This window comes from Capra hircus, chromosome 8 (assembly GCF_001704415.2).
Source record: "Capra hircus breed San Clemente chromosome 8, ASM170441v1, whole genome shotgun sequence".
In the NCBI taxonomy this organism is placed as follows: domain Eukaryota; kingdom Metazoa; phylum Chordata; class Mammalia; order Artiodactyla; family Bovidae; genus Capra; species Capra hircus.
Genome location: NC_030815.1, coordinates 7,426,482 through 7,451,090, shown reverse-complemented (window position 1 = coordinate 7,451,090; position 24,609 = coordinate 7,426,482). Strand labels below are relative to the sequence as shown.

At 51.9% G+C, this 24,609-nt stretch overlaps 1 protein-coding gene across 3 annotated transcripts; it reads right to left on the bottom strand.

The window, feature by feature from the left end:
* On the bottom strand, positions 2,004-22,943 carry CTSB (cathepsin B). Of its 3 annotated transcripts, XM_018051778.1 has the most exons (10): positions 22,806-22,943; positions 10,411-10,561; positions 9,703-9,788; positions 8,734-8,848; positions 6,814-6,932; positions 5,910-5,995; positions 5,469-5,612; positions 4,954-5,070; positions 3,709-3,837; positions 2,004-3,117 (listed from the first exon to the last, which is right to left on the bottom strand). In XM_018051778.1, exons 2-10 carry the CDS (start codon positions 10,534-10,536, stop codon positions 3,032-3,034), a joined length of 1,008 nt encoding a protein of 335 aa, XP_017907267.1. In that variant the 5' UTR covers positions 10,537-10,561; positions 22,806-22,943; the 3' UTR covers positions 2,004-3,031.

Below are 24,609 nucleotides of genomic sequence, written 5' to 3'. Positions count from 1 at the left end.
TGGACCATAAAGAAGGCTGAGTGCCAAAGAATTGATGCTTTTAAACTGTGGTGTTGGAGAAGACTTGGACTGCAAGGAGATCAAACTAATCAATCCTAAAGGAAATCAGTCCTGAATATTCATTGGAAGGACTGATGCTGAAGCTGAAACTCCCAATACTGTGGCCACCTGACTCACTGGAAAAGATCCTGATGCTGGGAAAGACTGAAGGCAGGAGAAGGGGACGACAGAGGATGAGATGGTTGGATGTCATCACCAACTCAGTGGACAAGAGTTTGAGCAAGATCCAGGAGTTGGTGATGGACAGGGAAGCCTGACGTGCTGCAGTCCATGGGGTCACAAAGAGTTGGACACGACCCGAGTGACTGAACGGAAGCTTTCTCAGGAGACCTGGGGAGGTGCCTCAAAACCTGCATTTTTAACAGGTCCCCTGTCAGTCTCAACTGCAGACTCAGGTCTGGCCCCAAATTCTCCATGTCCTAGAACCTTGGAGATGGCAATGCTGCCGGCCCATGGGCCAGTCCTGAGTAGCAGGGCTCTTCAGTGTAGTGTTCTGATGCAAGCTCCGAGTGGGATAGACTGATCGACCTTTGCTCCCACTTCTAACAAAAATATGCCCTCCTCCACTTGAAAAATGAAAAGGCACTATCACTTCCAACCGTCCCTTTGCTTGGAGGCACCCAAGAAAAAGTGAGCCGAGGTGACAAGGTGGTATCAGTGTGGCAGTTTTTTTACTGAAGTAGTGACATCAACCCCAATCCTAAGTGCTGCTTTTTGTTTCCTATCAACGATTCCTTAGGCCGAGCATGAAGATGCTCTAAGGTCCATTTTGGTCCACTTAGAGCATCTCTGCTAGCTTCCGGGTAAGGATGGAGGTGCCGGTGGGCACACAGCATGGGTTGGAGAAAGTAGGAAATGGGATTATTCAACTCAAGTTTAGGAGTGGGTAGAAAATGTTAGAACCGAGGTTATGCATGTTTCCCAGCTGAAATTGTACAAATAATGCAATGATATATTTACAGCTTTAAACCTCATTAAACATTCCATAAGTACTGGGTTCCGCCAGTTTTTCCTACACTGTTAACGAGAAGTTTAAGAGCTTGCATGAGGTAGTTCTGATCCTGACTTCTGAGGCACATCCAAAGTCCAACCTCCCCGCTTCTCAGAAGAGCACTGGTCCAGCCCCCAGTCGTGGAAGGGAAGTGAGCTGTGGTATCAACAGGCCAGTGATGGCAGTGATGGCGGGAGAGGGGTGGATGTTGCCAATTCTAATGGCCTCCTGATCCCTTAAGAACTGGAGTCCTTCCTTTGTGTATGTATGTTCCTGTGATGTTGGGAAAGATCGGGGCCAGGAGGAGAAGAGGATGACAGGATGAGATGGTTGGATGGCATCACCGACTCAATGGACATGAGTTTGGGTAAACTCCGGGAGTTGGTGATGGACAGGGAGGCCTGGCGTGCTGCGGTTCATGGGGTCGCAGAGTCGGGACACGACTGAACTGAAACTGTTCCTGCGTGTTATCTAGGACAGTGCAAAAGAATACAAAGGAATATGTAATTTAAAAAAAACTTATTTGGCTGCACTGGATATTAGTTGCAGCATGTGGGATCTAGTTACCTGCAGGGACTGAACTGGGCCCCTGCACTGGGAACACGGTCTCAGTCACTGCGCTACCAGGGAACTCCAGAAATAAATAATTCTTAACCAGCCATGTAAATCCAAGAGAACAGGAGCTCATAAAACCACACGTGGACTCGGCCTCCACCCAGTTCCAACGCTGGAGGGCCCCAGGACGCTGGCCTTGTAGAAGGGCTGGTTATACCACCACCACGCACGCCTGCGGACTCCTCAGGTCACTGCTGGTGTATGGTTGGTGAGAGAGGTAAACGTTCTTCCCTCAATAAAACAGGGACAGAGCTGCTCAATCAACAGAAGAGGGCTGATGAGAATAACAGGAAAATAAGAGATGAGGCACCATGGTTTGAAAGTACAGCAGCAGCAATGTAGTTAAAATTAGGTGTTTATTTGGTTCCACTCAACTGAGGCAAGACATTCCCGGTTAGAGGTTCAAGGGCACCCAGATTCATGGGAACACGATTCTTTCTAGGGGATGAGGAGAGACAGCAGCTAGAAGTCCACAGTGACACACAACCCTGGAGCTGCCACCAGAATGCAGGCTTCACGCGGAAGGAGAGGCTTTTTATTGGCAGGCATTCCTTGTGTTTAACAGGGGGAAGCAGTGATTGTGAAAGGTACAAGTTGGCTTCCTGCCAAACTAGTTTCGCTGTGGATTAGAGGGCAGCAAGGTCAGTCAAGTCACAACCGCCTAGTTTGAAGGAGACAATCCATACAAGTAGTACAGCTCTTCCATCTCATTCACATGATTAGCCGAGGTGCACAAAAAGAAAAAGGATCACAGCAAGGACAGGACCAGAGGGGGTGAGCCGTGCTGCGAAGCTCGACAGATGCGGGGGACCTGGGAGAACAATAGGGCTTTCTCCAAAGGGCTGCCCCACTGTCTCTTCTCAGGTCTGTCCTACTCCAGATCCAGAAAGCTGCCTGCTTGTGCAGGGACCTAACTAGGAACTCTGCTTTCCACTCTCGGAAACTACAAACCCTTCACGGTCTCGCTCCCTGGTGATGCAGAGGTCGGGGTGGGGGGCAATACAGAAGTGGTCAGGGCAGAAGCAGGGGCAGCAGGCACTACACAGTTCGTCTACAGGGAAAGGTCTGCCTTGCTGCGGCAGTGGCTTGTGTGTCTGTGTGTTTGCGTTGGGGCAGCAGTCTGTCCCTGGGCAGGCCTGGCTGTGTGTCCCTGGAAGACAGACCCGATGGCAGACACACAGCTTGGCCCAACCCAGTCTTCTTCAGACCCTGCCTAAAATCCCTTATATCTTATCATAATTCAAAAAATAAAAGACATCCTAACACCCCCCCAACCCCTCCACCTCAGCCCCAGTCCAAGTGGCTGTATTTAGGGGAAAACTGGCCCTGGGTCAGCAGACAGACCCCTCACGCAGATCAGATCTTCTAGTACTGATGAGTGCACGGCATTCCAGCCACAATTTCCGACTCGATTCCACAGTGGTCCTGTCCTCTGAGGATTTTGAAAAAGCCTGGAAAGCAGGAGTAAGGCGCATTTAGTCTGCTTGGATTGTGACCTTTGCCGACATACCTAGCGTGCATGCTCAGTCATGTTTGACTCTGTGATCCCATGGACTATAGCCCACCAGGCTCATCTGTGCATGAGATTTCCCACGCAAGAATACTGGAGTGGGTTGCCGTTCCCTTCTCCAAGGGATCTTCCCGACCCAGGGATCAAAACCACATCTCCTGTGTCTCCTGAATCAGCAGGCGAATTCTTTACCACTGAGCCACCTGGGAAGCCACAGACCCACCCCTGAAAGACGGGGGAATGGAAGTCACGAACCAGCCCCAAAGCTGTCACCAACTGGCACACAAGGTGATCAGCGGGCTTCCACTTAACCTCCCACTCAGTCCTGTATCAGACTTCTGGACGGTATGGCCCCCTGCCCCCTGCACCTGTTGCCCTGAGGAACCAGGATGAGCACATCTGGCTTGAGGCTATGCCCCCATCCACACACCTCTTGGGATCAGAGGCTGCCCTTGTGGCAAGGGGAAGCCCCAGCACAGCTGGCGGACACGATGCCCACTGTGGGTGCCCTCTTAGCGGGCACTGTGCTCACCTTTGTCACCCCAATCAGTGTTCCAGGAGTTGCCGACCAGCCAGTAGGGGGTGTCGTTCTCCACTCCCCAGCCTAGGATGCGGATGGCGTGGCCTCCCATCATCTCTCCGGAGACGTGCTGGTACACCCCTGAAGGGGAGGACAAGGCCCTTCAGGCTCAGCCTGGGCACCGCTGGTCTCCCACAGCAGCCCACCCGCTCAGGTGGCCAACCCCACAAAGGACAGATGGAGCCAGGGGAAAGGACGGGCCCTGGTGTTTCATGGGAAGACTCCAGGGATTCCCATAACATCTGGGAATTATTTAAATATATTTTTGAAGCCCAGCATACTTGAACATGGGGGATAAATATTAAGATGGAGTGCAATACAATGTGCTTGTTGGCTGCCTTTTAAGTTAGAAACTCTGACACATTAAAATAGCAACGATTCTTTTTCTTACATACTAGGACTCCATGCAATGACTTGTCAAAGGCATTCTGTGGCTTGGGAGCTTTAAATTGCTAGCCTGGGGCACACCAGGCAAACTGGGTGCTAGGAAGAGGGCTGGGCTGGCAGCTGCGAGTCTGACTGATTGGAAGAGATACCCGCTAAGGTGCTCAGAGGACCACCAGGTTACTGATGAATGACTGTCCAGTCGGAAATGTGTTCTCTTTTATAACACTGGTGGAAGTTAAGAATTGCCAGGTTTAAAATTTTTTTCTCACCAGGCAACTTGGTCTTTTTTTTTTTTTTTTTCAAATGACTGGAGAGCTTTGAGTTTTTGAACAAGCAGAATACAAAATGAGACAAAAGTCCTCAGCACAGACTGTTTGTCTGAACGGGGGATTTCTAAGACAGCTCTTGGGTGGGGACCATCCTGCCCCCTTCCCCCTTTGAGTCCCCACAGGAAGGTGCTCTCTGTTTCCTCACCCACTGGGGGCTGGGCACAAGGCTAAGACTTTGTCAAGACAAAGATGACGGAGGAGGTCACTCAGTGCAGACACGGGAAACCTGCGCACGTGCTGGGGAAGTGATGGAGCTGGAGAGATGGGGCCAGCGGCTCCAGAAGGAGCAGAAAGTAGGAGACGCTTGGGAAGAGCAGGTGTTGGCCATGGAGAGGGCGGGTGCGAGGGGCTGAGAGAGTGGCCAGCAGCATGTGGCACGCAGCACTGCTGGAGGCCCAGCGCACCCCCAGGACGTCCTGCCAGCCAGGAACCCATACCTGCCTCCCCGGGTGCCGTCAGTGGGGTTGGGGGGGATACACACCAGACTTGTATAGCAGGAAGTCCGAGTACACAGAGAAGGCCCCCTCGACTGGGCCATTTTTGTAGATCTCTGCCATGATCTCCTTCTCGTTGCTGGAGACGCTGTAGGAACTGCATCCTGCAAAGAAACCAACCAAGTTGGGCAGGCGCCTCCGGCAGGGGGTGAGCCACTCCACGATTCATGGGGTTCCAGCAGGCAGGACCTTGGTGTGTGTGCACAGTAAGGACCTTGGTGTGTGTGCATGCGTGCACAGTAAGCATGAGGCCCTGGAAGCAGGGCAGGAGCAGAAGGCTCCTAGGCCAGATTACTCCCCCGTGACTGAGGGGTTTGGTCTCTTCCTTCTGAGACTGAGGGTCTAAGACTCCGTTCAGGGTGGAGACACGCAGAGAACACTGTGCTGCTCCCTCCCATCAGAGGCACTAACCGCATCGCTTCTCCTGACCGATGACTCCAATGCCTGGCCTCCTCCTTCAGCTTTCCTGGGCCCAGGGGCGGGGGTCGCCCATCCCACTTACCAAAATGCTTGTCGTCTTTGTAGGACGGGCTGTAGCCAGGCTCACAGATCTTGCTGCACTTGGGGGTGTCCCCCTCACCGGTGCACGGGGGCCGGGAGCCGTTCACATGGTGCTCACAGGGAGGGATGGAGTACGGTCTGCAACCTGGGGGGCCAAGGAGAAAGGTGGGTGTCAGCAGGAAGCCCCTCAGAGGCCAGAGAGAAGAATCAGGGCGATAGCTCATGAGAACAGAAGTCACCCAGAGTCTGTGGCGCCAACACTGCCCTCGTCCAGTTGCTGACTCTGTGTACACAGAGCTGCCCTGGCTTCTACCTGAGTTTTCAGCCCAGCGTTCAATGTACCCTCAACCCTGATCTTCACTTAATAGGAGAAAATGAGACCACTATTACTCCTGCTTATAAAATCCATCTGGCTGGATGGGATTTAAAGGCAGACACTCACCTACATGCGAGTCATAGAGGCCCCCGGACACTAAGCCTTTCTTTGTCCAGAAGTTCCAGGCTCCAGAGGGGAAGCCACCGTTACAGCTGAGAAAAGAGCCACTCATTAAACAGTGTGAGAACTGTCCTGGCTGCTCCCAGACCACCACCCACTGCACCCATCAACGCCTCAGCAGCTGGCCTGTCGGTTCTCCCAGATCCCCAAAATTCCCCAATTCTCCTCCTGATAGTCACTTCCTGCTGGGAATCACCCAGGACTGCCCACAAAGTACTTTCATAATCAGAAATACTTTCTGAATCATGTGCTCACCAGGAGGCTGTGTCTTCTCTCTGCACAGGGGTTCTCAAAGGGCAGCACATGATAATCCCTGGGGCTATGTTACAAATACCAATTCCAGGGATTTCATTGCTGTGGGCTGAGACCTACACACTCCCTTTTTACTTTCTTTTCAGGCCCCAGGTTTTTCTAATCTGCAGCCACATCTGAGAACCACTGTTGCAAAACCAAGGCCAGAACTGGCAGAAAACAGGGAGCTGTGTCCCTAATGTGGCTTATCTAGGAATCCATCAAACCTCAGGTACAGAGAAGAAGACAGGCCCCAAGCTGTTCCCCGAGAAAAAGGAAAGGAGAAGAAGCACAATAAAACCCAGAAACTAAACCAGGAACATCTGTTTTCCCCCGACCCAACCCCAGTCCAGCCCTGTTGGGGGCCCAGCCTAGTTTCAGGAGCCTCCTAAAAGCAGTATCTCCCAGGGCTGGCTTCCAGATGCCCTGGGGCCCCATTGTGTCTCAGTAGAGACATCGTCCAGTCCGAGGGAGTATCATGCCTGTCCCCTACAGGGAGCCCTCCAGTCCACGTCTACCCACAGGTCTCCTGAGGAAGCTCCCAGGGGCTCCCGCTCACCCATCCCCACACTCGCTGCCACAGCAGGTCAGCATGTCCTCAGCAGACACCTCCACGTTGACACGCCCCTTGCTGTGGATGCAGATCCGGTCAGAAATGGCTTCCACAGCCCCGAACGCCTGCAGGAACAAGGCCCCCCGAGGTGAGCCCCACTCCGCGCTGCGGTCCCTCCAGCCCGCACACCCAGGAGACCACAGCTGACACCTCGGGCCTTTCTGGTGGCTTGTTTCCCTCAAGGCAGCTGGGGATCCTGGGGCTCAAGCTGGGCTTTAAAGCAAGAGACCAGTTCACCCCAGACCTCTATCTGGGCATTCTGAAACATGCAGTTTTTGGATTTTTAACATAAAAGTATAGCTTGCACAAAGGACAAATACTGTTATGATGCCTCTTATATGAGGTACCCAGACTAGTTAATATCATAAGAGCTCCCCTCCCCAAAATAAAAAAGTCAGGGGTGGACTGTACGACTGTTAGCATAACTGATGCCATCTTGGGACCCTACAGTTTCTCTGGTCCTTTTGCTGATATACCTTGACTGCACGATGCAGTGAATCACTTCTATGTCATCAAAGGCTTTAGTATTTAACAGATTTGTTTCATAATCATTAGGACCATGTAGCCTCTATGTTCTGTTAGTCCCCAAACAATGATGAAAACTTTCGCTGACATAATGCCTAGTTACCATTCATGAATCTTGACTTAAGAATGTACTTCCCATTTTCAAGCTTCTAACTACCCACCCCCATACCCTAGGTTAGCTATAAAAGTCCAGAGCCTCCTCAGTGGTGTGGAGTGCAGCTGCAAATGCTTCTGGACTCTTGCCCCCACTCATATCCCCCATCCAGATCCTACCCTGTGAGTCACTCTATAATAAGCTGATTCACTGATTTAAAAAAAAAAAAAAAACAGAAAAATCATAGCACAGGGAACTTTACTAAGTGCTCTGTGGTGACCTAAATCAGAAGGAAATCCAAAAATCGGGGAGTATATGTAGCTGATTCACTTTGCTGTACAGTGAAAACTAACACAACCTTGTAAAGCAATTTTGTGTATGTGTGTTCAGTCGTGTCCAACTCCTTGCAACCCCATAGACTGTAGCCTGTCCTGGGATTCTCCTGTCCCTGCGATTCTCCAGGCAAGAATACTGGAGTGGGTAGCCATTTCCTTCTCCAGTGGAGCTTCTTGACCCAGGGATTGATGGGTCTCCCACACTGCAGGCAGATTCTTTATTATCTGAGCCATCACTCCACCAAAAATTAAAAGAAAAAAAATAAAAGTCATGAGAAACAGAAAGCAGAAGAGTGGTGGCTGGGGACTGGTGGAGGCAAGCAGGAGTTTGTCTTGTGGGGATGGAGTCTCAGCTCTCCAAGGTGACGGGTTCTGTGGACGCAGGTGGTGATGGCTGCACAGCATTGGGAATGAACCCAATGCCACTGGCTGGCACACTGAATGACTGAGATAGCGACATTTATATCACGTATTTTACCCACACAAGCACAGTTAAGACAGCTCATTGGCACAGATGCACTGCTACTTCATGAAGCAGCGCGTGCGTGCTAAGTCGCTTTAGTCGTGTCCAGCTCTGCGTGACCTTTGGACTGTAGCCAGGCAGAGCAGGGGTCAAAGCTAATGGTGTCTGCTGATGGCCCACGACAGGGTGTTCAGCAGAAATCAAAACTGCTTCACAACCCATATGTGGGGCATGCCTTGTACAGGACACTCTGCCTGTCAATTCTTCCACCTGGTCCTGCAATGATTCACGACCGCCAGGAATCTTTCCTTTACACTAGGGGAGACTGAGCCTCGAGAAGTTTATGTGACTTGCCTAGACTCAACCTGTCAAACCTTAGATCCCCTGGTTGATCCCACCCTTCCTCAGCTCCTCGCCCCAACCCTCCCTTCTGGCCAGCAGGGCCTCACCCAGCAGGAGCCACAGGATCCCTGGTCTCTGATCTCTTTGATGGTTGGGCAGTTTGGCCACTGTTCCCGGGCATCGAAGCTGTCAGGCAGAACCATATCTGCAGCAAATGCGTCTCTGAAAAACGAAAGGTCTTCATCTCAAGTAGTCACCTTACAGTCCGCACCCCCAACCCTGTGGCCTGGGCTGTCACTTGGCAGGGAGAAGCATCAAGATGTGTGGAGGGGGCCATGTACAAGGACACCCCTTGGAATTTTATTAAATTTTTTCTTTTTTTTGCTGCGCCATGCAGCATGCAGGATGCTGGTTCCCCGACCTGGGATTGAAACCATGCCCTCAGGAGTGATAGCATGGAGTCCTAACCTCTGCACCGCCAGGGAACTTCCCACTTGGAGCCTGATGAAAACAAACCTGGGTTCTACTCCTCCAAACAACCTACCATTCTGTTTACTTCTGCCTAAACCTATTTTATGCAGATTTTTGAAGGGTTTTAACCTCAGGGTCCAGATAATCACATCTCTTGCTTTCCCCACGCCACCCTGAATCAGCATCTGCCAGATGTCCATCATTTTTCAAACATCTTCACAACAATGGTCCCATCACTTAACTATCCCAGCCTCACAGATTGTTCTAATGCTTCCTTCAAGAAGTATCTGCGTGAAAATGCAGACCTTTCCAGAAAAATAAAACATTAATGGCAGATCACATGTTTTTTTTCAGATTTTCCTTATTCAAGACCATTCAGACCTGAGGCCTCGCCCTCTGCAGCTGGGACCCCTGAGAAGCACAGGAGGAAACTCTGGTGCTGGGAGGCGGCCCTGTGCCTCAGGCAGGGTCCCTGAAGCTCAGGGCGGGGGGGCAGGGTGAGTGAGGCCTCTGTCTCCCCCTTGCCCCTGTGCCAAGCATAATCTCTGCCCGCATGGCAGCAGTCCTGGTGTAGCCAGGTGCCCTACCCAGGAGTGGGTACGCACCTCTGGGGCAGCTTGGGCCCACCCAGGATGGCACCACACAGCTTCTTCACGTAGCTCAGGTCCACGTTGTAGAAGTTGTGTCCAGCCTGGAAAAGAGCCCCACCCAGAGCAGTCACCCACCAACTTGGGGGGGCTGGGGGTGTGGCATGTGCACACCACCCACACAGGGCCTGACAAGGCCAGGGGTCCCCTCAACCCCATAGAGCAAGGGTGCTGGGGCACTGCTTCAGAATGATGTCTCTTCCCCCACAATTCATGTTGAAACCGAACCCCACTGTGATGCTGTTACCCAGTGGGGGCCTTTAGAGATGATCGGGTCATGAGGGTGTAGTGCCCTTTTATAAGGAGACCCCAGGGATCAAGCTTGCTCCTCAGGCCAGGTAAGGACACAAGAAGTCACCACTTGCCACCTAGGAAAGGACCTCGACCAGAACCTGGCCACGCTAGTACCCTAATCACATCACCCCAGCTGTGAGCTCCACGGGAGCTGGTTTACCCCCTCACGGAGCTGCACACACTCGTACTCATACTCTCACACACACAGACAACACACACACACACACAAGGAAGGGGACAGGGCAGTGGGCACGGGCCTACGCAAGCCAGGACCATGAATCAGATCAGCTGTCCAGGACACACCAGCCCCTGGGCCACAGCTGCAGCCCCTCCCTCAGGAGTCAGAACACACAGCGGGGGCCCCCAGCCCACCTTCCAAGTGGTGTTTTGCTTGTTAACATAGTTGACCATCTCATCAGACAGAGGTGGGAAATGCAGGCTGCTCCGGGCACTGGTCAGCACCAGCAGGCAACTGAGGGTGGCCAAGAGCTGCCACATTTTGAAAACTGGATCGGAGATTCACCTGGAGAGGAAAGGACACAAGACATCAGTATGTTTCTTCCTTCAGTTCAAGTGCTCGACACACACAAGGCGTCACCTCAGGATGCACTGTTCTGGGGGCCTCATCCCATCCTCTCTCCGCCGTCTGCCCCCTCGTGCTCCTTGGTTTCCCCTTCCAGAACCAGGGTGTCGGCAGAGTGCCTGCAGGGACCTTGGCACCTGTGGGCTCTCATGCCTTGTCTCAGAGCCCCAGCCCGTGCTCACAGCACACAGGACCGCACGATGGACTGAATGTGTCCCCTGCCCACAAACTCAAGTTGCAACCCTACCCCAGAAGGTGATGGTGTCAGGAGGCGGGGCCTTCGGGGGAATGGTAAGGTCATGAGGGTGGAGCCCCTATGAGTGGGATTAGTGCCCTGATTGTGAAAAAGATGCTACAGAGCTCCCTTGCCTCTTCCTCCATGTGAGGACACAGGGCAGTCTGACCAGGCAGGGTGACCTCAGTGGACCACACTGGCCCCTGATCTTGGACTCCCAGTCTCCAGAACTGAGAGCAGTAAGTTTGTCTGGAAGCCACTGTCTGTGGCATTCTGCTGCAGCTACCTGAATGGCTAAGAGAGACTGTGTGGTCCAGGAATACAAGACAGCAAGCCAAGGAAGGGCTGTGCCATACGCATAGGCCCCACCGATGTGGGCAGGACACCGTGCCACTTAAGTCACCAAAGGGCCAGGTAAGGGCTCACCGTCTGAAATGGTGCTGGTCACTGCATGGTTTGTGAACCAACTATCTCGTGAGCTATGAGGTTGGGGCAAAGGCAGCCTGCTGTCTGTCAGAACCCACCCCAGGGCCCAGGTGACAAGCTATGCCAACAAGCCCATCCCAAACAAACAGATAAAGCCGAATCTTCAGGCAAAGTCAAGTCCACGGCCCCTGCTGCTGCGGCCAACCTGCCTCGCCACGCACTACTGGAGCAACGTTTGGGACTGTTCTCAGGTTTGAGCTCCCAAAGAGTAAACACCTTCCCCTGTGATCACGTCTCAACTGGAAGCCCAGTGAGAGAGAAAAAAGGAGACCGAAGATAAATCTCACGAGCCACATTTTGAACACACAAGCAAACACAAGTCCACCTCCAGCTCCGCATGCCTTTTTTGAGAGCCGTGGCCTAGAGCTGGTTTAGCCGGTGGCACAGGTCTCCTGGGACTACCTGTGGTTTTGCCAGTCGGACGAGGACTGTGCTTCAGAGACGGGGCTCCCGAGAAGGCAAGCCATCCCATTACCACCACGGCCTCAGATCCTGGACTGGCCTGCAGGTCAAGAGACAGGCGAGTTCTAGCTAGGCCTCTGAGTCACACTCTTAGGCAAGAGGCTCTGATGAGAGCAAGAAATATGACCCAGGTGCCACAGCACCGCCGGGCCTGGGGAGATGCCCTCTCAGTGAGTGTGCGTGTGTGTGTGTGACGTGGGCGACAGCGCTGAACACGCTGCCTCCCACACAGTGAATTATATTTAAGCAAAAACAAATCTAAATTTATCTGTTGCTTAAGCAACAAGCCACTGGGAAGAATCCATGTGTGAGGCTGGCCAGGCAGTTCTAGAAAACAGCAGTGACGGAGGCCTGAACCCCTGGGGTGGCAAAGGTATGATAAACCCTGGGGGATGCCAGCTCAGGAAGGGGTCCATCAATACAACAGGCCACTTGGAGGCATAGCCTCTGTGTGGCAGAGGCGGGGGAGGAAACACACATCTCAGGGGATGGTGTTTGCACACCTGGTTGTGCATTTACAAAACAGAAAAACAGTGAGACTGAATCTTTACCCTCAAGTTCTTACACACACACACAAATGCTACATGGGACAAAGGTCTTACATAAAAACACAGAAGTTGTGTGAGAAAATAAGCACACTTAAAAAAAGTAATATTAGGACAACCCTGGTGGCTCAGGGATAAGGAATCTGCCTGCCAACGCAGGAGACGCAGGTTCAATCCCTGATTTGGGAAGATCCCATATGCCTCAGAGCAACCAAGCCTGTGTGCCCCAACTATTGAGCCTTCGCTCTAGAGCCCAGAGACTGCAAATGCTGAGCCCATGTGCCACAGCTAGAGAGTAGCCCCTGCTTGCCAAAACAAAAGAAAGCAGAGAACCAGCAGAACCAAAAATAAGATAATCTTTACGGTTATCAAAACAAGCATAATATTGGAGTGAGGAATGCCTAAGATTGCCATAAAACAGAGCCCTTAAGGGGAAAATGTTCGATTACATGAAAGTAAAGCCTCCCTTCTAGAAAAAAAAATAACAAAATAAAAAACAAAAAGCAAAGTGACAGACGAAAAACAGCCCTTACATATACTTAAGGCTTTGTTTCCCTAATAAGCAAAGGACCCAAAGTCAGAACAGAAGCAGCATAATAGAAAACCAGCCAAACGATATACACAGTTCATGCACAGAAACAGAGCTACAGAAGGCCAACAGGTATCTAAAGATGCTCATCGAAGAGGCATTTATCTTCCACCACACTGGCAGAAGCTGCAGTGTGATCATTTTCCACCGGGGTTAGAGGTGGGGAGATGCTGCTGCTGCTGTTTACCCATCAGTAGGTACCGCCCAGCCTCTATCAGCTCCTCAGTCCACACACCCTTTGACTCAGCAATCTGAGCTTTAGAAATGTATCCCACAAGCCTCAAAACATCAAGACACCGGTACATGGGTATTCACTAAACATTCTTGGTGTTCACAGAAGACCAAAAAGAAAGCATCTGTAACAGTAGCTGTTAAGTTGTGGTAAATGGTTAAATAATGAACTACAAAAGCAGCCATTAAGAAATGAACCTGTGGAAGTGAACCACATTGTACTGATAATAACATATATGTGTGTGTGTGTGTGTGTATATATATATACACACACATACAGTAAGTGAAAGAAAGCAAAGGAGCAGGTGAGTCATGGCAAGTGTGAGCCCTCAACCCACGTACATGTTTATTCCTGTCACTACATGCAAAATGTCAAGAAAACCATACTCACACATAACTGCTTACATGCGCTATACGTGTGCATGCTCAGTCGTGTCCAACTCCGAGACCCCACAGACTGCAGCCCGCCAGGCTCCTCTGTCCATGGGACTCTTCAGGCAAGAATACTGGAGTCTGTTGCCATTTCCTCCTCCAGGGGATCTTCCCAACCCAAGGATCAAACCCACAGCCCCGAAGCCTCCAACACTGGCAGGCAGATTCTTTACCACTGAGCCACTAGGAAGCCCACGTTCACTATAGAGCCTTCCCTCTTTTTTTTTTTTTATTATTTTTTCTGGAGTGAACATGCTATATGCTAAGTTTTGTTCCTGTAGGAGGAATAATACTGGTGCTACCAAAGCCCGAAAGCAACCCAACTGAAACAACATGTTCTGATGAGGCCCGAGATGCATTTCCAGTCAGAGGCCTTCCCTCCAGTGACTTTCTGCTCAAAACGCTTACCCTTCCCTCCAGTGACTTTCTGCTCAAAACGCTTAGCCTTCCCATGTTCAGTGACTCACAGGAAGGCTGCTGCTCACATGACCCCGAGTCAGGGAGTCTCCAAACTGTTAGGAAATATTTCACTGTACACGCATGGGCCAGGAGGGACAAAGGAGCTCTCCAGGGCTTCTTTTTAAAAGGCTTCTGAGCAGAGAAGAAGAAGGTTCCTATTGATACCCTGACTTACACTTGTCATCTCAATGCTGCCCTGAGAAGATGTGTGTGCTCCCCGCATGCAGACCCACCCCTGCAGCTGGAGGCCTGGCCGACAGGCCCATGAGAATCGTAGCTGGAAGGGTCGCCACCCTCGGCCCTCACCACAGCCTGTCCAGGTCACAGGAACACAGCTGGGTCCCCAGGAAACCAGAGGCCATCCTCGTGGATGCTCCCTGTGTGTCAAAGCAGAGTGTCCCCAGGACCCCGGGGGCTCAGCCAGCTGCTCAGTGTGCAGAATGGGGTGCTTCCATGCAAGCCGGATCACATGTAAGATTTCTCTGGTTTCCTGGTGGCAGGGAACGTGGGCAGCTCCCAGCCTAGGCCCAGGATCCCACCCTGCTTTCCTGCTCTATGGGTCCTACTCCCTGGCTCCTATCAACTGTTCTCCCAGCTCAACCCCGGCCTCAGTGAGAACGAGACCCGTGAACCTGGGGATCGCAGCAAAGCACGAACCACCGGCCCAACTCGCCCACTGGGGCGGCAGCATCACATAAGAGCATCTGGGTTGCAGTTCAAGGATGAGCTCCAAGCGTGTAGTCTGGAGACCTGGATTCCACTTACTTCCTAAGTGTGCACCTGCCTTCACTTAGCCTCAGTCTCACCACCTGTAACATGGGGCTAATGACCACTCGTGTCCCCCAGTGGAAGTCCAGAGTGAAAGGAGGGTGCCTGCCACAGTCAGAAGGCAAGCAAAGCCTCCTCCTTCTTCTCTTCTCTCCTTTCTCCATTCACAGCCCGTGCCAGACAAGCCCAGTTCACACAAACCCACCTACCTACATCCACGTCACAAAGAGCCCGACATTAACACAGGTGTTAACTGCAGCTGACCTCCCAGTGGGCCTCCCTTTCTGGCCGTCCCGAAGCTACTGAGATCCCAGAGAATACGGAGTCAAGTTTCTCCTCCCAAGGGGACAGACTGATGTCCAGGGCAGTGGCAACTGCATTCCAGCAGGTGCTGGCCTCCGCAGACACCGTGAACAAGGGACGAACTACGCACAAACCGCTGGAGGCCCATGCTGTGCTGTTAGGGGTGCCATGGCCTCAGCACGGAACACAGCCAGTTTTCACTTCCCCTCTTTCGGGCAAACATTTCCCTTTTCTCATTCTGTGGGGGTGTTTTTCCCCTTAAAAACCGGGGAGAAGAATAGAAAGTCCTTACTTTGAGGCAAGAGGGCTCCCATACAGGATTATGACACCTGCAAGTCACAAGACCACGTCAGGGTGTGGACGGAGCAGAAGCAGCTGTGGGCAGATGTGAGTCCCAGCCCTCGGTCAGCTGACTTCCTGGGAAGACAGATCACACACTCCACTACGCCCTCTGGCCCTTTTCCAAGCTAATCTCTAGCATTTAAAAATAAGGGCTGCCTCCTGTCTTTCCGCTCCAGACCCCCAGAGCACTTTTGTGTCCAGCCTCCCCCAAAAGCACAGCTGCTCGCCACACCTCCCTGCCGCCAGCTATGGGCTCCGTGGACTGGGGATCAGGAAGGAAGGAAGGGACTGAACACAGGAGTCCTGACATCCCAGGGACATGTAGCCAAGCCTGATTTTTTGTTTATTTTTTAATTTAGTTTTATTTTTGTTGGTGTTGAAATGCATGAAGTCATTTATTCATGATTACAGCTGTGCAAACAGCTGAGCAAATAGCCATCCCAGGGCTTACAGAAGCACCCTCTGCCCTGGGTTCCTCCATGAGAATGGGGAGCTGGTGGAGTTGGAGGCGCACAAAAATGTTGATAGAACACAGGCCTTTAGGACAAGAGCCCAAGCTCAATTTTTTAAACAGCTTTCTTATATGGTTAAGAGCTCTCTGCAGACTGGATTCTAAATCCTAAGGAGGCAAGACATATGTACCTGAAATTTCCAAATTGGCCACCTGCAATCCACCAGCTAATCCAGAAAAAGATGGATGCATGTCCAACCAGCCTTTCATCTGGTCCTCTGCTCTTCCTTATCCCTTGCTGTTGTTTTGTCTCTAAGTCGTGTCTGACTCTTTGCAAACCCAAGGACTGTAGCCCTCCAGAATTCTCTGTCCATGGGATTTCCCGGCAAGAATACTGGAGTGGGCTGCCATTTCCCTCTCTAGGGGATCTTGCCAACCCAGGGATCGAACCCCTGTCTCCTGCATTAGCAGGCGGATTCTTTACCACTGAGCCACCAGGGAAGTGCCCTATCCACTGCTGCCACTCAAATACTGTTGACACTTGGCTTTCACAGTTGGCTTAAAAGAACTGAGTGCCTACACTCTGCCAATAGCTACATATTGAGGCTGTTTCTTATGCAGCAGAATGGCTCTAGGTAGGGGTAAGGTAGGAGGTTTGGAGGGTTGTGAACGTTCAGTGGGACCATGTTAGAGCTCATGTTTCTTTCTCTTCCACAAAGACCACTCTTGCCTCTCGCTGTCGCCATGAGCACTTGTACCCTTGAAGGTGGGGCCATTTCAGGGCACCCACACAAAACCAGGCACCCCTTTGCGTCCCCTGGATGCCAGCTGCTCACCGACACCTCCATGCTGGAGCAGCAAGCGCCTTGACTTCAAATGGGCTCTCACTAAACTGAAGGACACCTGGGCCCCCTCCTCTCTGAATCTGAATCATAGCCTCCATGTGGTCTTTCTGTTGGATGTCTTGGTTCCTAACAGAAATGTGTTCAGCTGCTTTGAATTCAAACTGGAGCTCAGTAACAACCTAGAAGGGTGAGATGGGGAGGGAGGTGGGAGGGAGGTTCTGGGGGAGGGGACATGGGTAAACCTATGGCTGATTTATGCTGATGTTTGGTAAAAACCAACGCAATACTGTAAAGCAATCATCCTTCAATTAGAAATAAATACATTAAAAAAAAAAAAAGGCAAGCAGAAAGGGTTGCTGGTCTTCATCCTCAGTGCTGAAGAGATAAGATAGCCAGACATGAGCTGGTTATCTGGCCCCTAGAGCCAGGCCCCCTGCAGCTGAATGCCCCCAAGCAAGTGCTGCGAGACCCAGAAAAGGCATCTACCACCTCACTGCAGGCTCCACGAGATCCAGGAGCCGTGAGAGAGATCCCACCACCCTCACCCACCTAAGCTCTTTAGGTCACTCATGGGGACTCACCCTGCTCCCCATCTGCCAATCGTCTGCCCGGAATGAGTGACTAATTCCCACCAAGTTCTGCAGTGTGGCTTCCCCAAGCTGCTCTCCCCTGGTGCCTGGAAACCGCGTGGCTGCAGAGCCCGCAAATGGAACATCACTTAACACACTATTGGCCAAAGATGCACTATGGTCACGGGCGTCAGTTTCTGCAAAAATTTCCCAGTCAGCAACGTGTTAAGATCAGTCACAACAGCTCGCACCCTACAAAGAGTAGAAAAATACTAGCCTAGGGCCAAAACAGGCTTTCTAGGTGGCTTAGTCTTAAAGAATCCACCCACCAATGCAGGTTCGATTCCTGGCTTAGGAAGAGCCCCTGGAGAAGGAAATGGCAACCTACTCCACTATTTTTGCCTGGGAAATCCTATGGACAGTGGAGCCTGGTGGGCTATAGTCCATGGGGTTGCAAAGAGTTTGGACACGACTGAGCCACTAACCAACAGGCCTAAAAAAACAGACCCCCAGGAAGGTCCTTGGCAGTCAAAAAAGTTGTTTTTTTGAAAAGCAAGACCATTTGGGCAAGGTTCTGGAAAGTTGTAGAAGCTTTTGCTTGCCAGCTTGCTCCCAGACTCAGATGCTGACTTACTGAGATGCTGAAGGGGTCACTTCGTCCCCACTCAGTCTCAGTCAATAAAACGGGCATGCTGCCTGGATTCTGAAGGACCTTGAGGCCACTTTATAAAAGCTTTCAGAAATCCTTGAAGGTTCAGATGAGATTAGTGTTCCAAGCCTCTCCAGCCAGCAGGAACACAGCAGCTCCCTAATTTAACTTGAGGCTAGATGACATCTCCCTGCTGGCTGGGCACTGGGGGCACAGAAACATAAGCAGATACAAAAGCAGGCAGCAGAAAGGCCTCACCTCTCTTATGTGGTCCTGGTTTCCCTGCCTGGGCCCCTGAGAAGATACATGCCCCTCATCAGGGTGTCGCCTGGCTCGGAGCAGACAGCCCTACAGCCACGCGGGAAAACAGTTTCTCAGGGACCACGTGAGACAGTTTTTCACAGAACACATCTCCCTGTGCACAGGCCGGTTAACTCCTCCCTCCCCAGGGTAATTCCTTCTGTCCTCAAACTTACCCCAGTGGGCAGCGGTTGCAGGGGAGGAATCAAGATCTTCCTCAAATGATGGTTTGCGTGTGTGCCTGCATGCTCAGTTGCTCAACTCTTTTGACCCCCTGGACTGTAGCCCACCAGGCTCCTCTGTCCATGGGATTCTCCAGGCAAGAATACTGGAGTGGGTTGCCATTTCCTCCTCCAGGAGATCTTCCTGACCCAGGGAACAAACCAGTGTCTCCTGCACTGACGAGTGGATTCTTTACAACTGCACCACCAGGTGAGCCCAAATGATGGTTTATTTTGCTCTTAACCACCAGAACATAGCACCCCCTAAATATCTGCAAAGTAGAGGCAGAAGGGGAGGGGGCTGGAGGCTCCCCGTGGATGTGTGACAAAGCCTCAACCCTAAGCCATGGGACTTGTTTGTTCCAATGAACATATCTTGCCCAACTCCAGGTCAGCAGGTCATGGAGAAGCCCAGCCTCACTGGGTCTCTTGGCAGAATAGCTGGTCTCACTGTGCTCTATATGGAGTCCTTTCACTATCTAGATATTTGTCCCATCCTCCTTCCTGTACCCTTGCTGGTAATTCTAGGTTATCCTGATGGCCACACTGAGTGAGTTACTGGCCAGGTAAGAGACATGTAACCACAGTCAGACTGCAGGCACATCCCTCCTAGCACCCAGCATTCATAACACAGTAACGCTGGAAAAGGACCCCTGGTCCCGATTAAGGCTTTTGTTTCCCAGGTGAGGGGACCTGGGAGCTTGAGAAAAGACTGAGAGCAAGCTCTGGATGGTGTACCTGGATGGGGACAGAACTGCCAAGAAATGGAACTGGAGAGATTTCTCCACAATCATCTGGGTGACGTGTGCCCCGCCCCCCCTTCATGTCACAAACCTGCAGGTGCCTCAGTTTTCTCATCTGTAAAGTGGAAGATTCAGACTGCTAGTACCCCGAACCCACACGTGTCCTCAAAGTTAAAAACAACAGAGAATATTACCTAACTGAAGACAAGTCCAGATGCCTAGCTTAGGATCAAAAGAAATCTTCTTAAGTTTCAGCTGTTGACAAACATACTAAAGCCCACAAATTACCACTGATCAACAACAAAATAGAAAAACCTCATCAACAATTTCCTAGGGCAAAGAATTAAAGTGGAATTCCCAACCGTGCCAATTAAAACAAGGACAGCTTTTCAAACACATCAGATGGGCAGAAATCAAAATCTGGCAATACCTAGTGTTGGTAAATATGAGGAACAAGAACCCTCAAGGCCCTGAGACTACGTTGGTGAAGCTTCAGTGGGCAGCACTACCATCTAGAAAACAGATGGTGCACACACCTGAGGACCGAGCACCTTCCCAACTTCTGCTTCTCCCCCAGAGAAACCCGTGCAACTATCTGAGAGACTGGATTCTGTAGCCTTGTGAGGACAGTGAAAAAGCAAAACCCACCTAACTGTCCCTCAGGACAGAAATACACTGTGTGTTTAAAATGAATGAACTGGGTCTGTATGGATCAATGTAAATCAATGTCACAGACACCACTGGAAAAGGATACATGTGGTATAATTAAAGTCATATGCATTTCAATAACATTATTCATAAATCGACACAGATACAAGGATTAAAAGAACAATAAAGGGATTAAAAAAAAATCATGCAGGAAAATTAGAAAGAGAAGAGCAGGGACATTCCTGGCGGTCCAGTGATTAAGACTTCGCCTTCCAATGCAAGGCGGTAGGGATTTGAGATTCTTGGTTGGTTGGGGAGCTAAGATCCCACATACCTAAGTGGCCCAAAAGCCAAAGCATAAAACAGAAGCAATGTTGTAACACACTCAATAAAGACTTTAAAAATGGTCCACATCAAAAAAAAAAAAAAGAGATAGAGAGAGACAGAGAGGAGAGAAAGCAGACAGGAGTTACAATGTCCCTTAGGAACTAGACACAGACTTGCAGAAAAGAAGCTGAAAGTTGCTGTCTGCAGAGGGGGCCTGTGACCAGGAGGGAAGGCCCTGACTCCACCACCCACCCTCCTCCCCACCCAGACACACAAGGCTGAGACAAGGAAGCTGTGGGTAGGGCAGAAAGCAGGTGGGGATGAGGCTTGGGCTTTAAAAAGAGACTGAAGCCAAATATTTATACGATGTTTGATCCCTAGATCCCCCTCCTACCCAAACTAGGGTAGAAGGTGAACATATCAGCCATGGAGGGACTCAGGAGTCATTTCTCAAGCACCTGGCTTAAGCAGCTCTGGAGTGGGCCCTAAGTGTTAACCAAGAAAGATGAAGACCCAGGGCACTGAGTGTAAACCAAGAAAAATGAAGACCCAGGACCAGGGGCAGAGCGACAACTGCCTCCCAATACCCAGTGAGTCCAACATACACCTGCATGTTGCTCAGCTAGATCCATCAACCTGCTGTCAACCCCGACCACCCTACACCCGAGACTGAACTCTATCAAGGTGCCCGATCTCAATGCTCCTTGACCTACAAAAAATCACCATTTCATACAGTTCAACCTCTCATATTTCCAATACTTTCCTTCTGCCAAACTGTCAAAAACAAACAGACATTGTGGGTTCTCATCCCGAAACATTTCAGTCCTTCTCTCCCAAGGATGGGGATATTCAACACAATCACAACTCATCACCACATTTAAGAAAACCACCCAACCAACTTTCCCAGGTTCACCTGAAAGCACTCTTCCTTCACTCCCCAATGCAGCTGCCAGTGGAAACAAAAGAAATCTTAAGCCCTAAAAGGCATGCAACTTCCTACTCCCAACTCCCAAGGCCAGCAGTTGGGGAAACAGCCAGTCCATAAGGAGGGCCTCGGCTCAAGCTGCTGAGTCAGCAACACACGAGCAGGTGCCTCCTGAAGACAAAGGGCTTCCACCTTCTGAAAAAGGGCTGTCCTGACCCAGCGGCAGCAGAGGTAATTGGTATCAGGGCTCTTGTCTGGTCCAAGTTGCCTCCCCCTGGGCCTGTGAAACCCCCAGATAAGGGATCTGCACCTTTCCACTTGGCAGCACCCCAGCTCTAGGACAGATGCCCCTAAGAGATTTGAGTGAATCCAGGGCACCTTCTTTGGGAAAGCCACAGAGTGGGGCAGCCCAACCTGTTTCTCCACAAAGCTTAAGGGTTACCATTACCAGCGCCAACAGGAAACAACCTTCCATGAAGTTAACAACGTTATGAGAGAAGAAAAGGAAAGTAGCCTTTAACCAATCCAGACACACCGCTGAGGCTCTTTGTCTTATCACCCTGCATCTAAAGATTCAACTGGATGGATGTACCTTGGCAGATATGCCCCTAGTGAAGGCGCCTGAAGGGTTGTTTTTCCAAGGTAACCAAAGGTGCTAGGTCTCCCTTTGAACCCCATACCCCTCCAACTGGGTATGGGTCTCAGAGGGATATGGGGCCTATCCTTCTCCCTGTGTCTGCCTATCAGCTTCCTCAGTGCCTGGGGAAGGGGTTGACCAAGGCCCATAAAGCAAGCAAATCCAATTCACATCTACCAGAACGGCCTGGCTGACTCCCAGATTCAGTCACCTCACAATGCTCCCTCTCCCAGACCTCCAGAGTCATCAGCGGAGGGGCAGGCGATGCCCCAGGGACTCTGCCCTGCATCCCCGCTCCCACAGCACCCTGGGCCCAAGCCTGACTCCCTTCCTTAGCAGTGCAGGGCTGGGGCCGCCATTCCACTCCCCTCACACTCCCAGGGAAGAGGCTGGCACCCCGGGCCCTAAAGCCCCCTGTCCTCCCTCTGCTTAGCTTCTCCTCCCTCCATCTGTGGATTTAACTCTTTCTGTGGGTCCCACCCCGTTCCAGGTTCCTGTTTCCCAGTTCCTGTCTTTTGGGGTGCCTGGAACTGTGTGACTGTGTGCAGAAAGTTGCCCAGGAAAATCATTTACAGAAAGAAAACAACTAAGACAGATGTTGATGGTATTTCCTATCAATTCAGCGATCTTCCAAGAAAACCGAGGAACAGAAGCTCACACGGGGCTGGGGAGTCAGGCTGAGGTTTTCCAAAGTCAGCGGGGATCCAGGCCAAGCTCTTCCTCGCAGACTCCTCCCTCGGGTCCGCCGGCAAACTCCCCGCCTCCGGCTCTGGAGACGGCGGACCGTGGGGTCGGGTGACCCGGCCCGGGGTCCGAACAGCGCCCGAGACGGGGCACGAGCTTCCCGGACTGGCAGTGCAGCCCGGCCGCCCGCGCGCAGAGCTTGCTTTTTTCATCACAACCACGTCCGGGAGGGCGCGATGCCGCTCGGTTCGCCTGGCTCCGACTCCCCGAGGGTCCCCGCTTCCAACGGCCCGGGACGCCGGCTTCGGCATCCCCTCGCCCGCCCGCACTCACCGCGCTCCGCCGCCGCCGCCGAGGGCCTGGGCCTGCAGCCTGAGTGTCCGGGGAGCCGCTGATGCTGGTGCCTGAGCAGCCGCCGTAGCTGCCCGCAGCCGCCCGCGAGCTAAGTACAGCGCCGGGCCCCGCCCCGTGCCCGGCTGACTCGTCACGTGACCACCACTCCCCGCCCCTACTGGAGCGTCACGTGTCCTCCCGCGCCAAGCTTCGCTGGGGTTCTGCTTATACCCGGCGTATCTCCAGGCACCGGCTCGTCGCGGGGCCCGGGAGCAGGCTTTCTGAGTTCCTCCTGTCTACCCCCGGCGCACTGGGACCCTTGCAGAGAAGAAGGGGACTGCAGGCGGCCCTCGGGGCCTCACCCCGCCTGGCGAAATTCCCCGGGGCCGCCCTGGACAGGACGCAGCGTATCAAAGCCTCGATCCCTACTTGTGGGAAGAGGATGGTTTTCCCTTATTTCATTGATCTAGAAACCACTGCCAGAGATGGAGACATCGAACCAGCAGGCTTCCCAGAAGAGCCTTAAAAGGCTGTTAGCTTTAATAGAATGTCCCTATCAGATATGTGAGAATTTTTTTTTTTTTAAGTAGTCCTCTGTTCATGGAATTCTCCAGGCAAGAGTACTGGAGTGGGTAGCTGGTACCCTTCTCCAGGGAATCTTCCCAACCCTGAGATCAAACCCATGTCCCCCGCATTGCAGGCGGTTTCTTTACCATCTGAGCAACCAGGGAAGCCCAACAAGAATACTGGTGTGGGTTGCCATGCCCTCCTCCAGGGGATCTTTCCAACCCAGGGATCGAACCCAGGTGTCTTACATTAACAGGTGGATTCTTATTTACCGCCTGAGCCACCAGGGAAGCCCAAGAATACTGGAGTGGGTAGCATATCCCTTCTCCAGGGGATCTTACTCAGGAATCCAGCCGGGGTCTCCTGCATTGCAGACGGATTCTTTACCAGCTGAGCTTCCAGGGAAGCCTGAGTTATTACCACGGAATACTAATTTCAAGAGGTGCATCAGAATTTCTATAAAGGCATGACAGGCAAAAATCCGTTTCGAAGAAGGGGTGCCAGGTGGCCTGTCCCAAAGAGGACGTACATAGCAAGCACAATGTTATAGCTGGAGTTTACTTCAGGGTGGGGATGCCTGGAGAGCCTGATGGAGATGTTTGGGGGGAGGGGGTCAAGTCCCACCCTGCTCCGTGAATCCACTGATGATCTAATGCGGATGACAACCTTGCAAGTTTGGTAGCACCCCAGTTTTGTTCAAGGGACTGAGGAAAAGTCTGACATTTTGTCCTGGTGATCCTTCAGTAAGAGAGCTAGGAAAGGAAAGTGAAGTCGCTCAGTCGTGTCCGACTCTTTGCGACCCCATGGACGGTAGCCTACAACGCTCCTCCATCCATGAGATTTTCCAGGCAAGAGCACTGGAGTGGGGTGTCATTTCCTTCTCCAGAGGATCTTCCCTGGGTATCCCGCAATGTAGGCAGATGCTTTACCATCTGAGCCACCAGGGAAGTCTAAGAGAGAGCTATGCTGCTGCTGCTGCTGCTGCTGCTGCTAAGTCGCTTCAGTTGTGTCTGACTCTGTGCGACCCCAGAGACGGCAGCCCACCAGGCTCCCCCGTCCCTGGGATTCTCCAGGCAAGAACACTGGAGTGGGTTGCCATTTCCTCCTCCAATGCATGAAAGTGAAAAGTGAAAGTGAAGTCGCTCAATTGTGTCCGACTCAGTGATCCCATGGACTGTAGCCTACCAGGCTCCTCCGTCCATGGGATTTTCCAGGCAAGAGCACTGGAGTGGGGTGC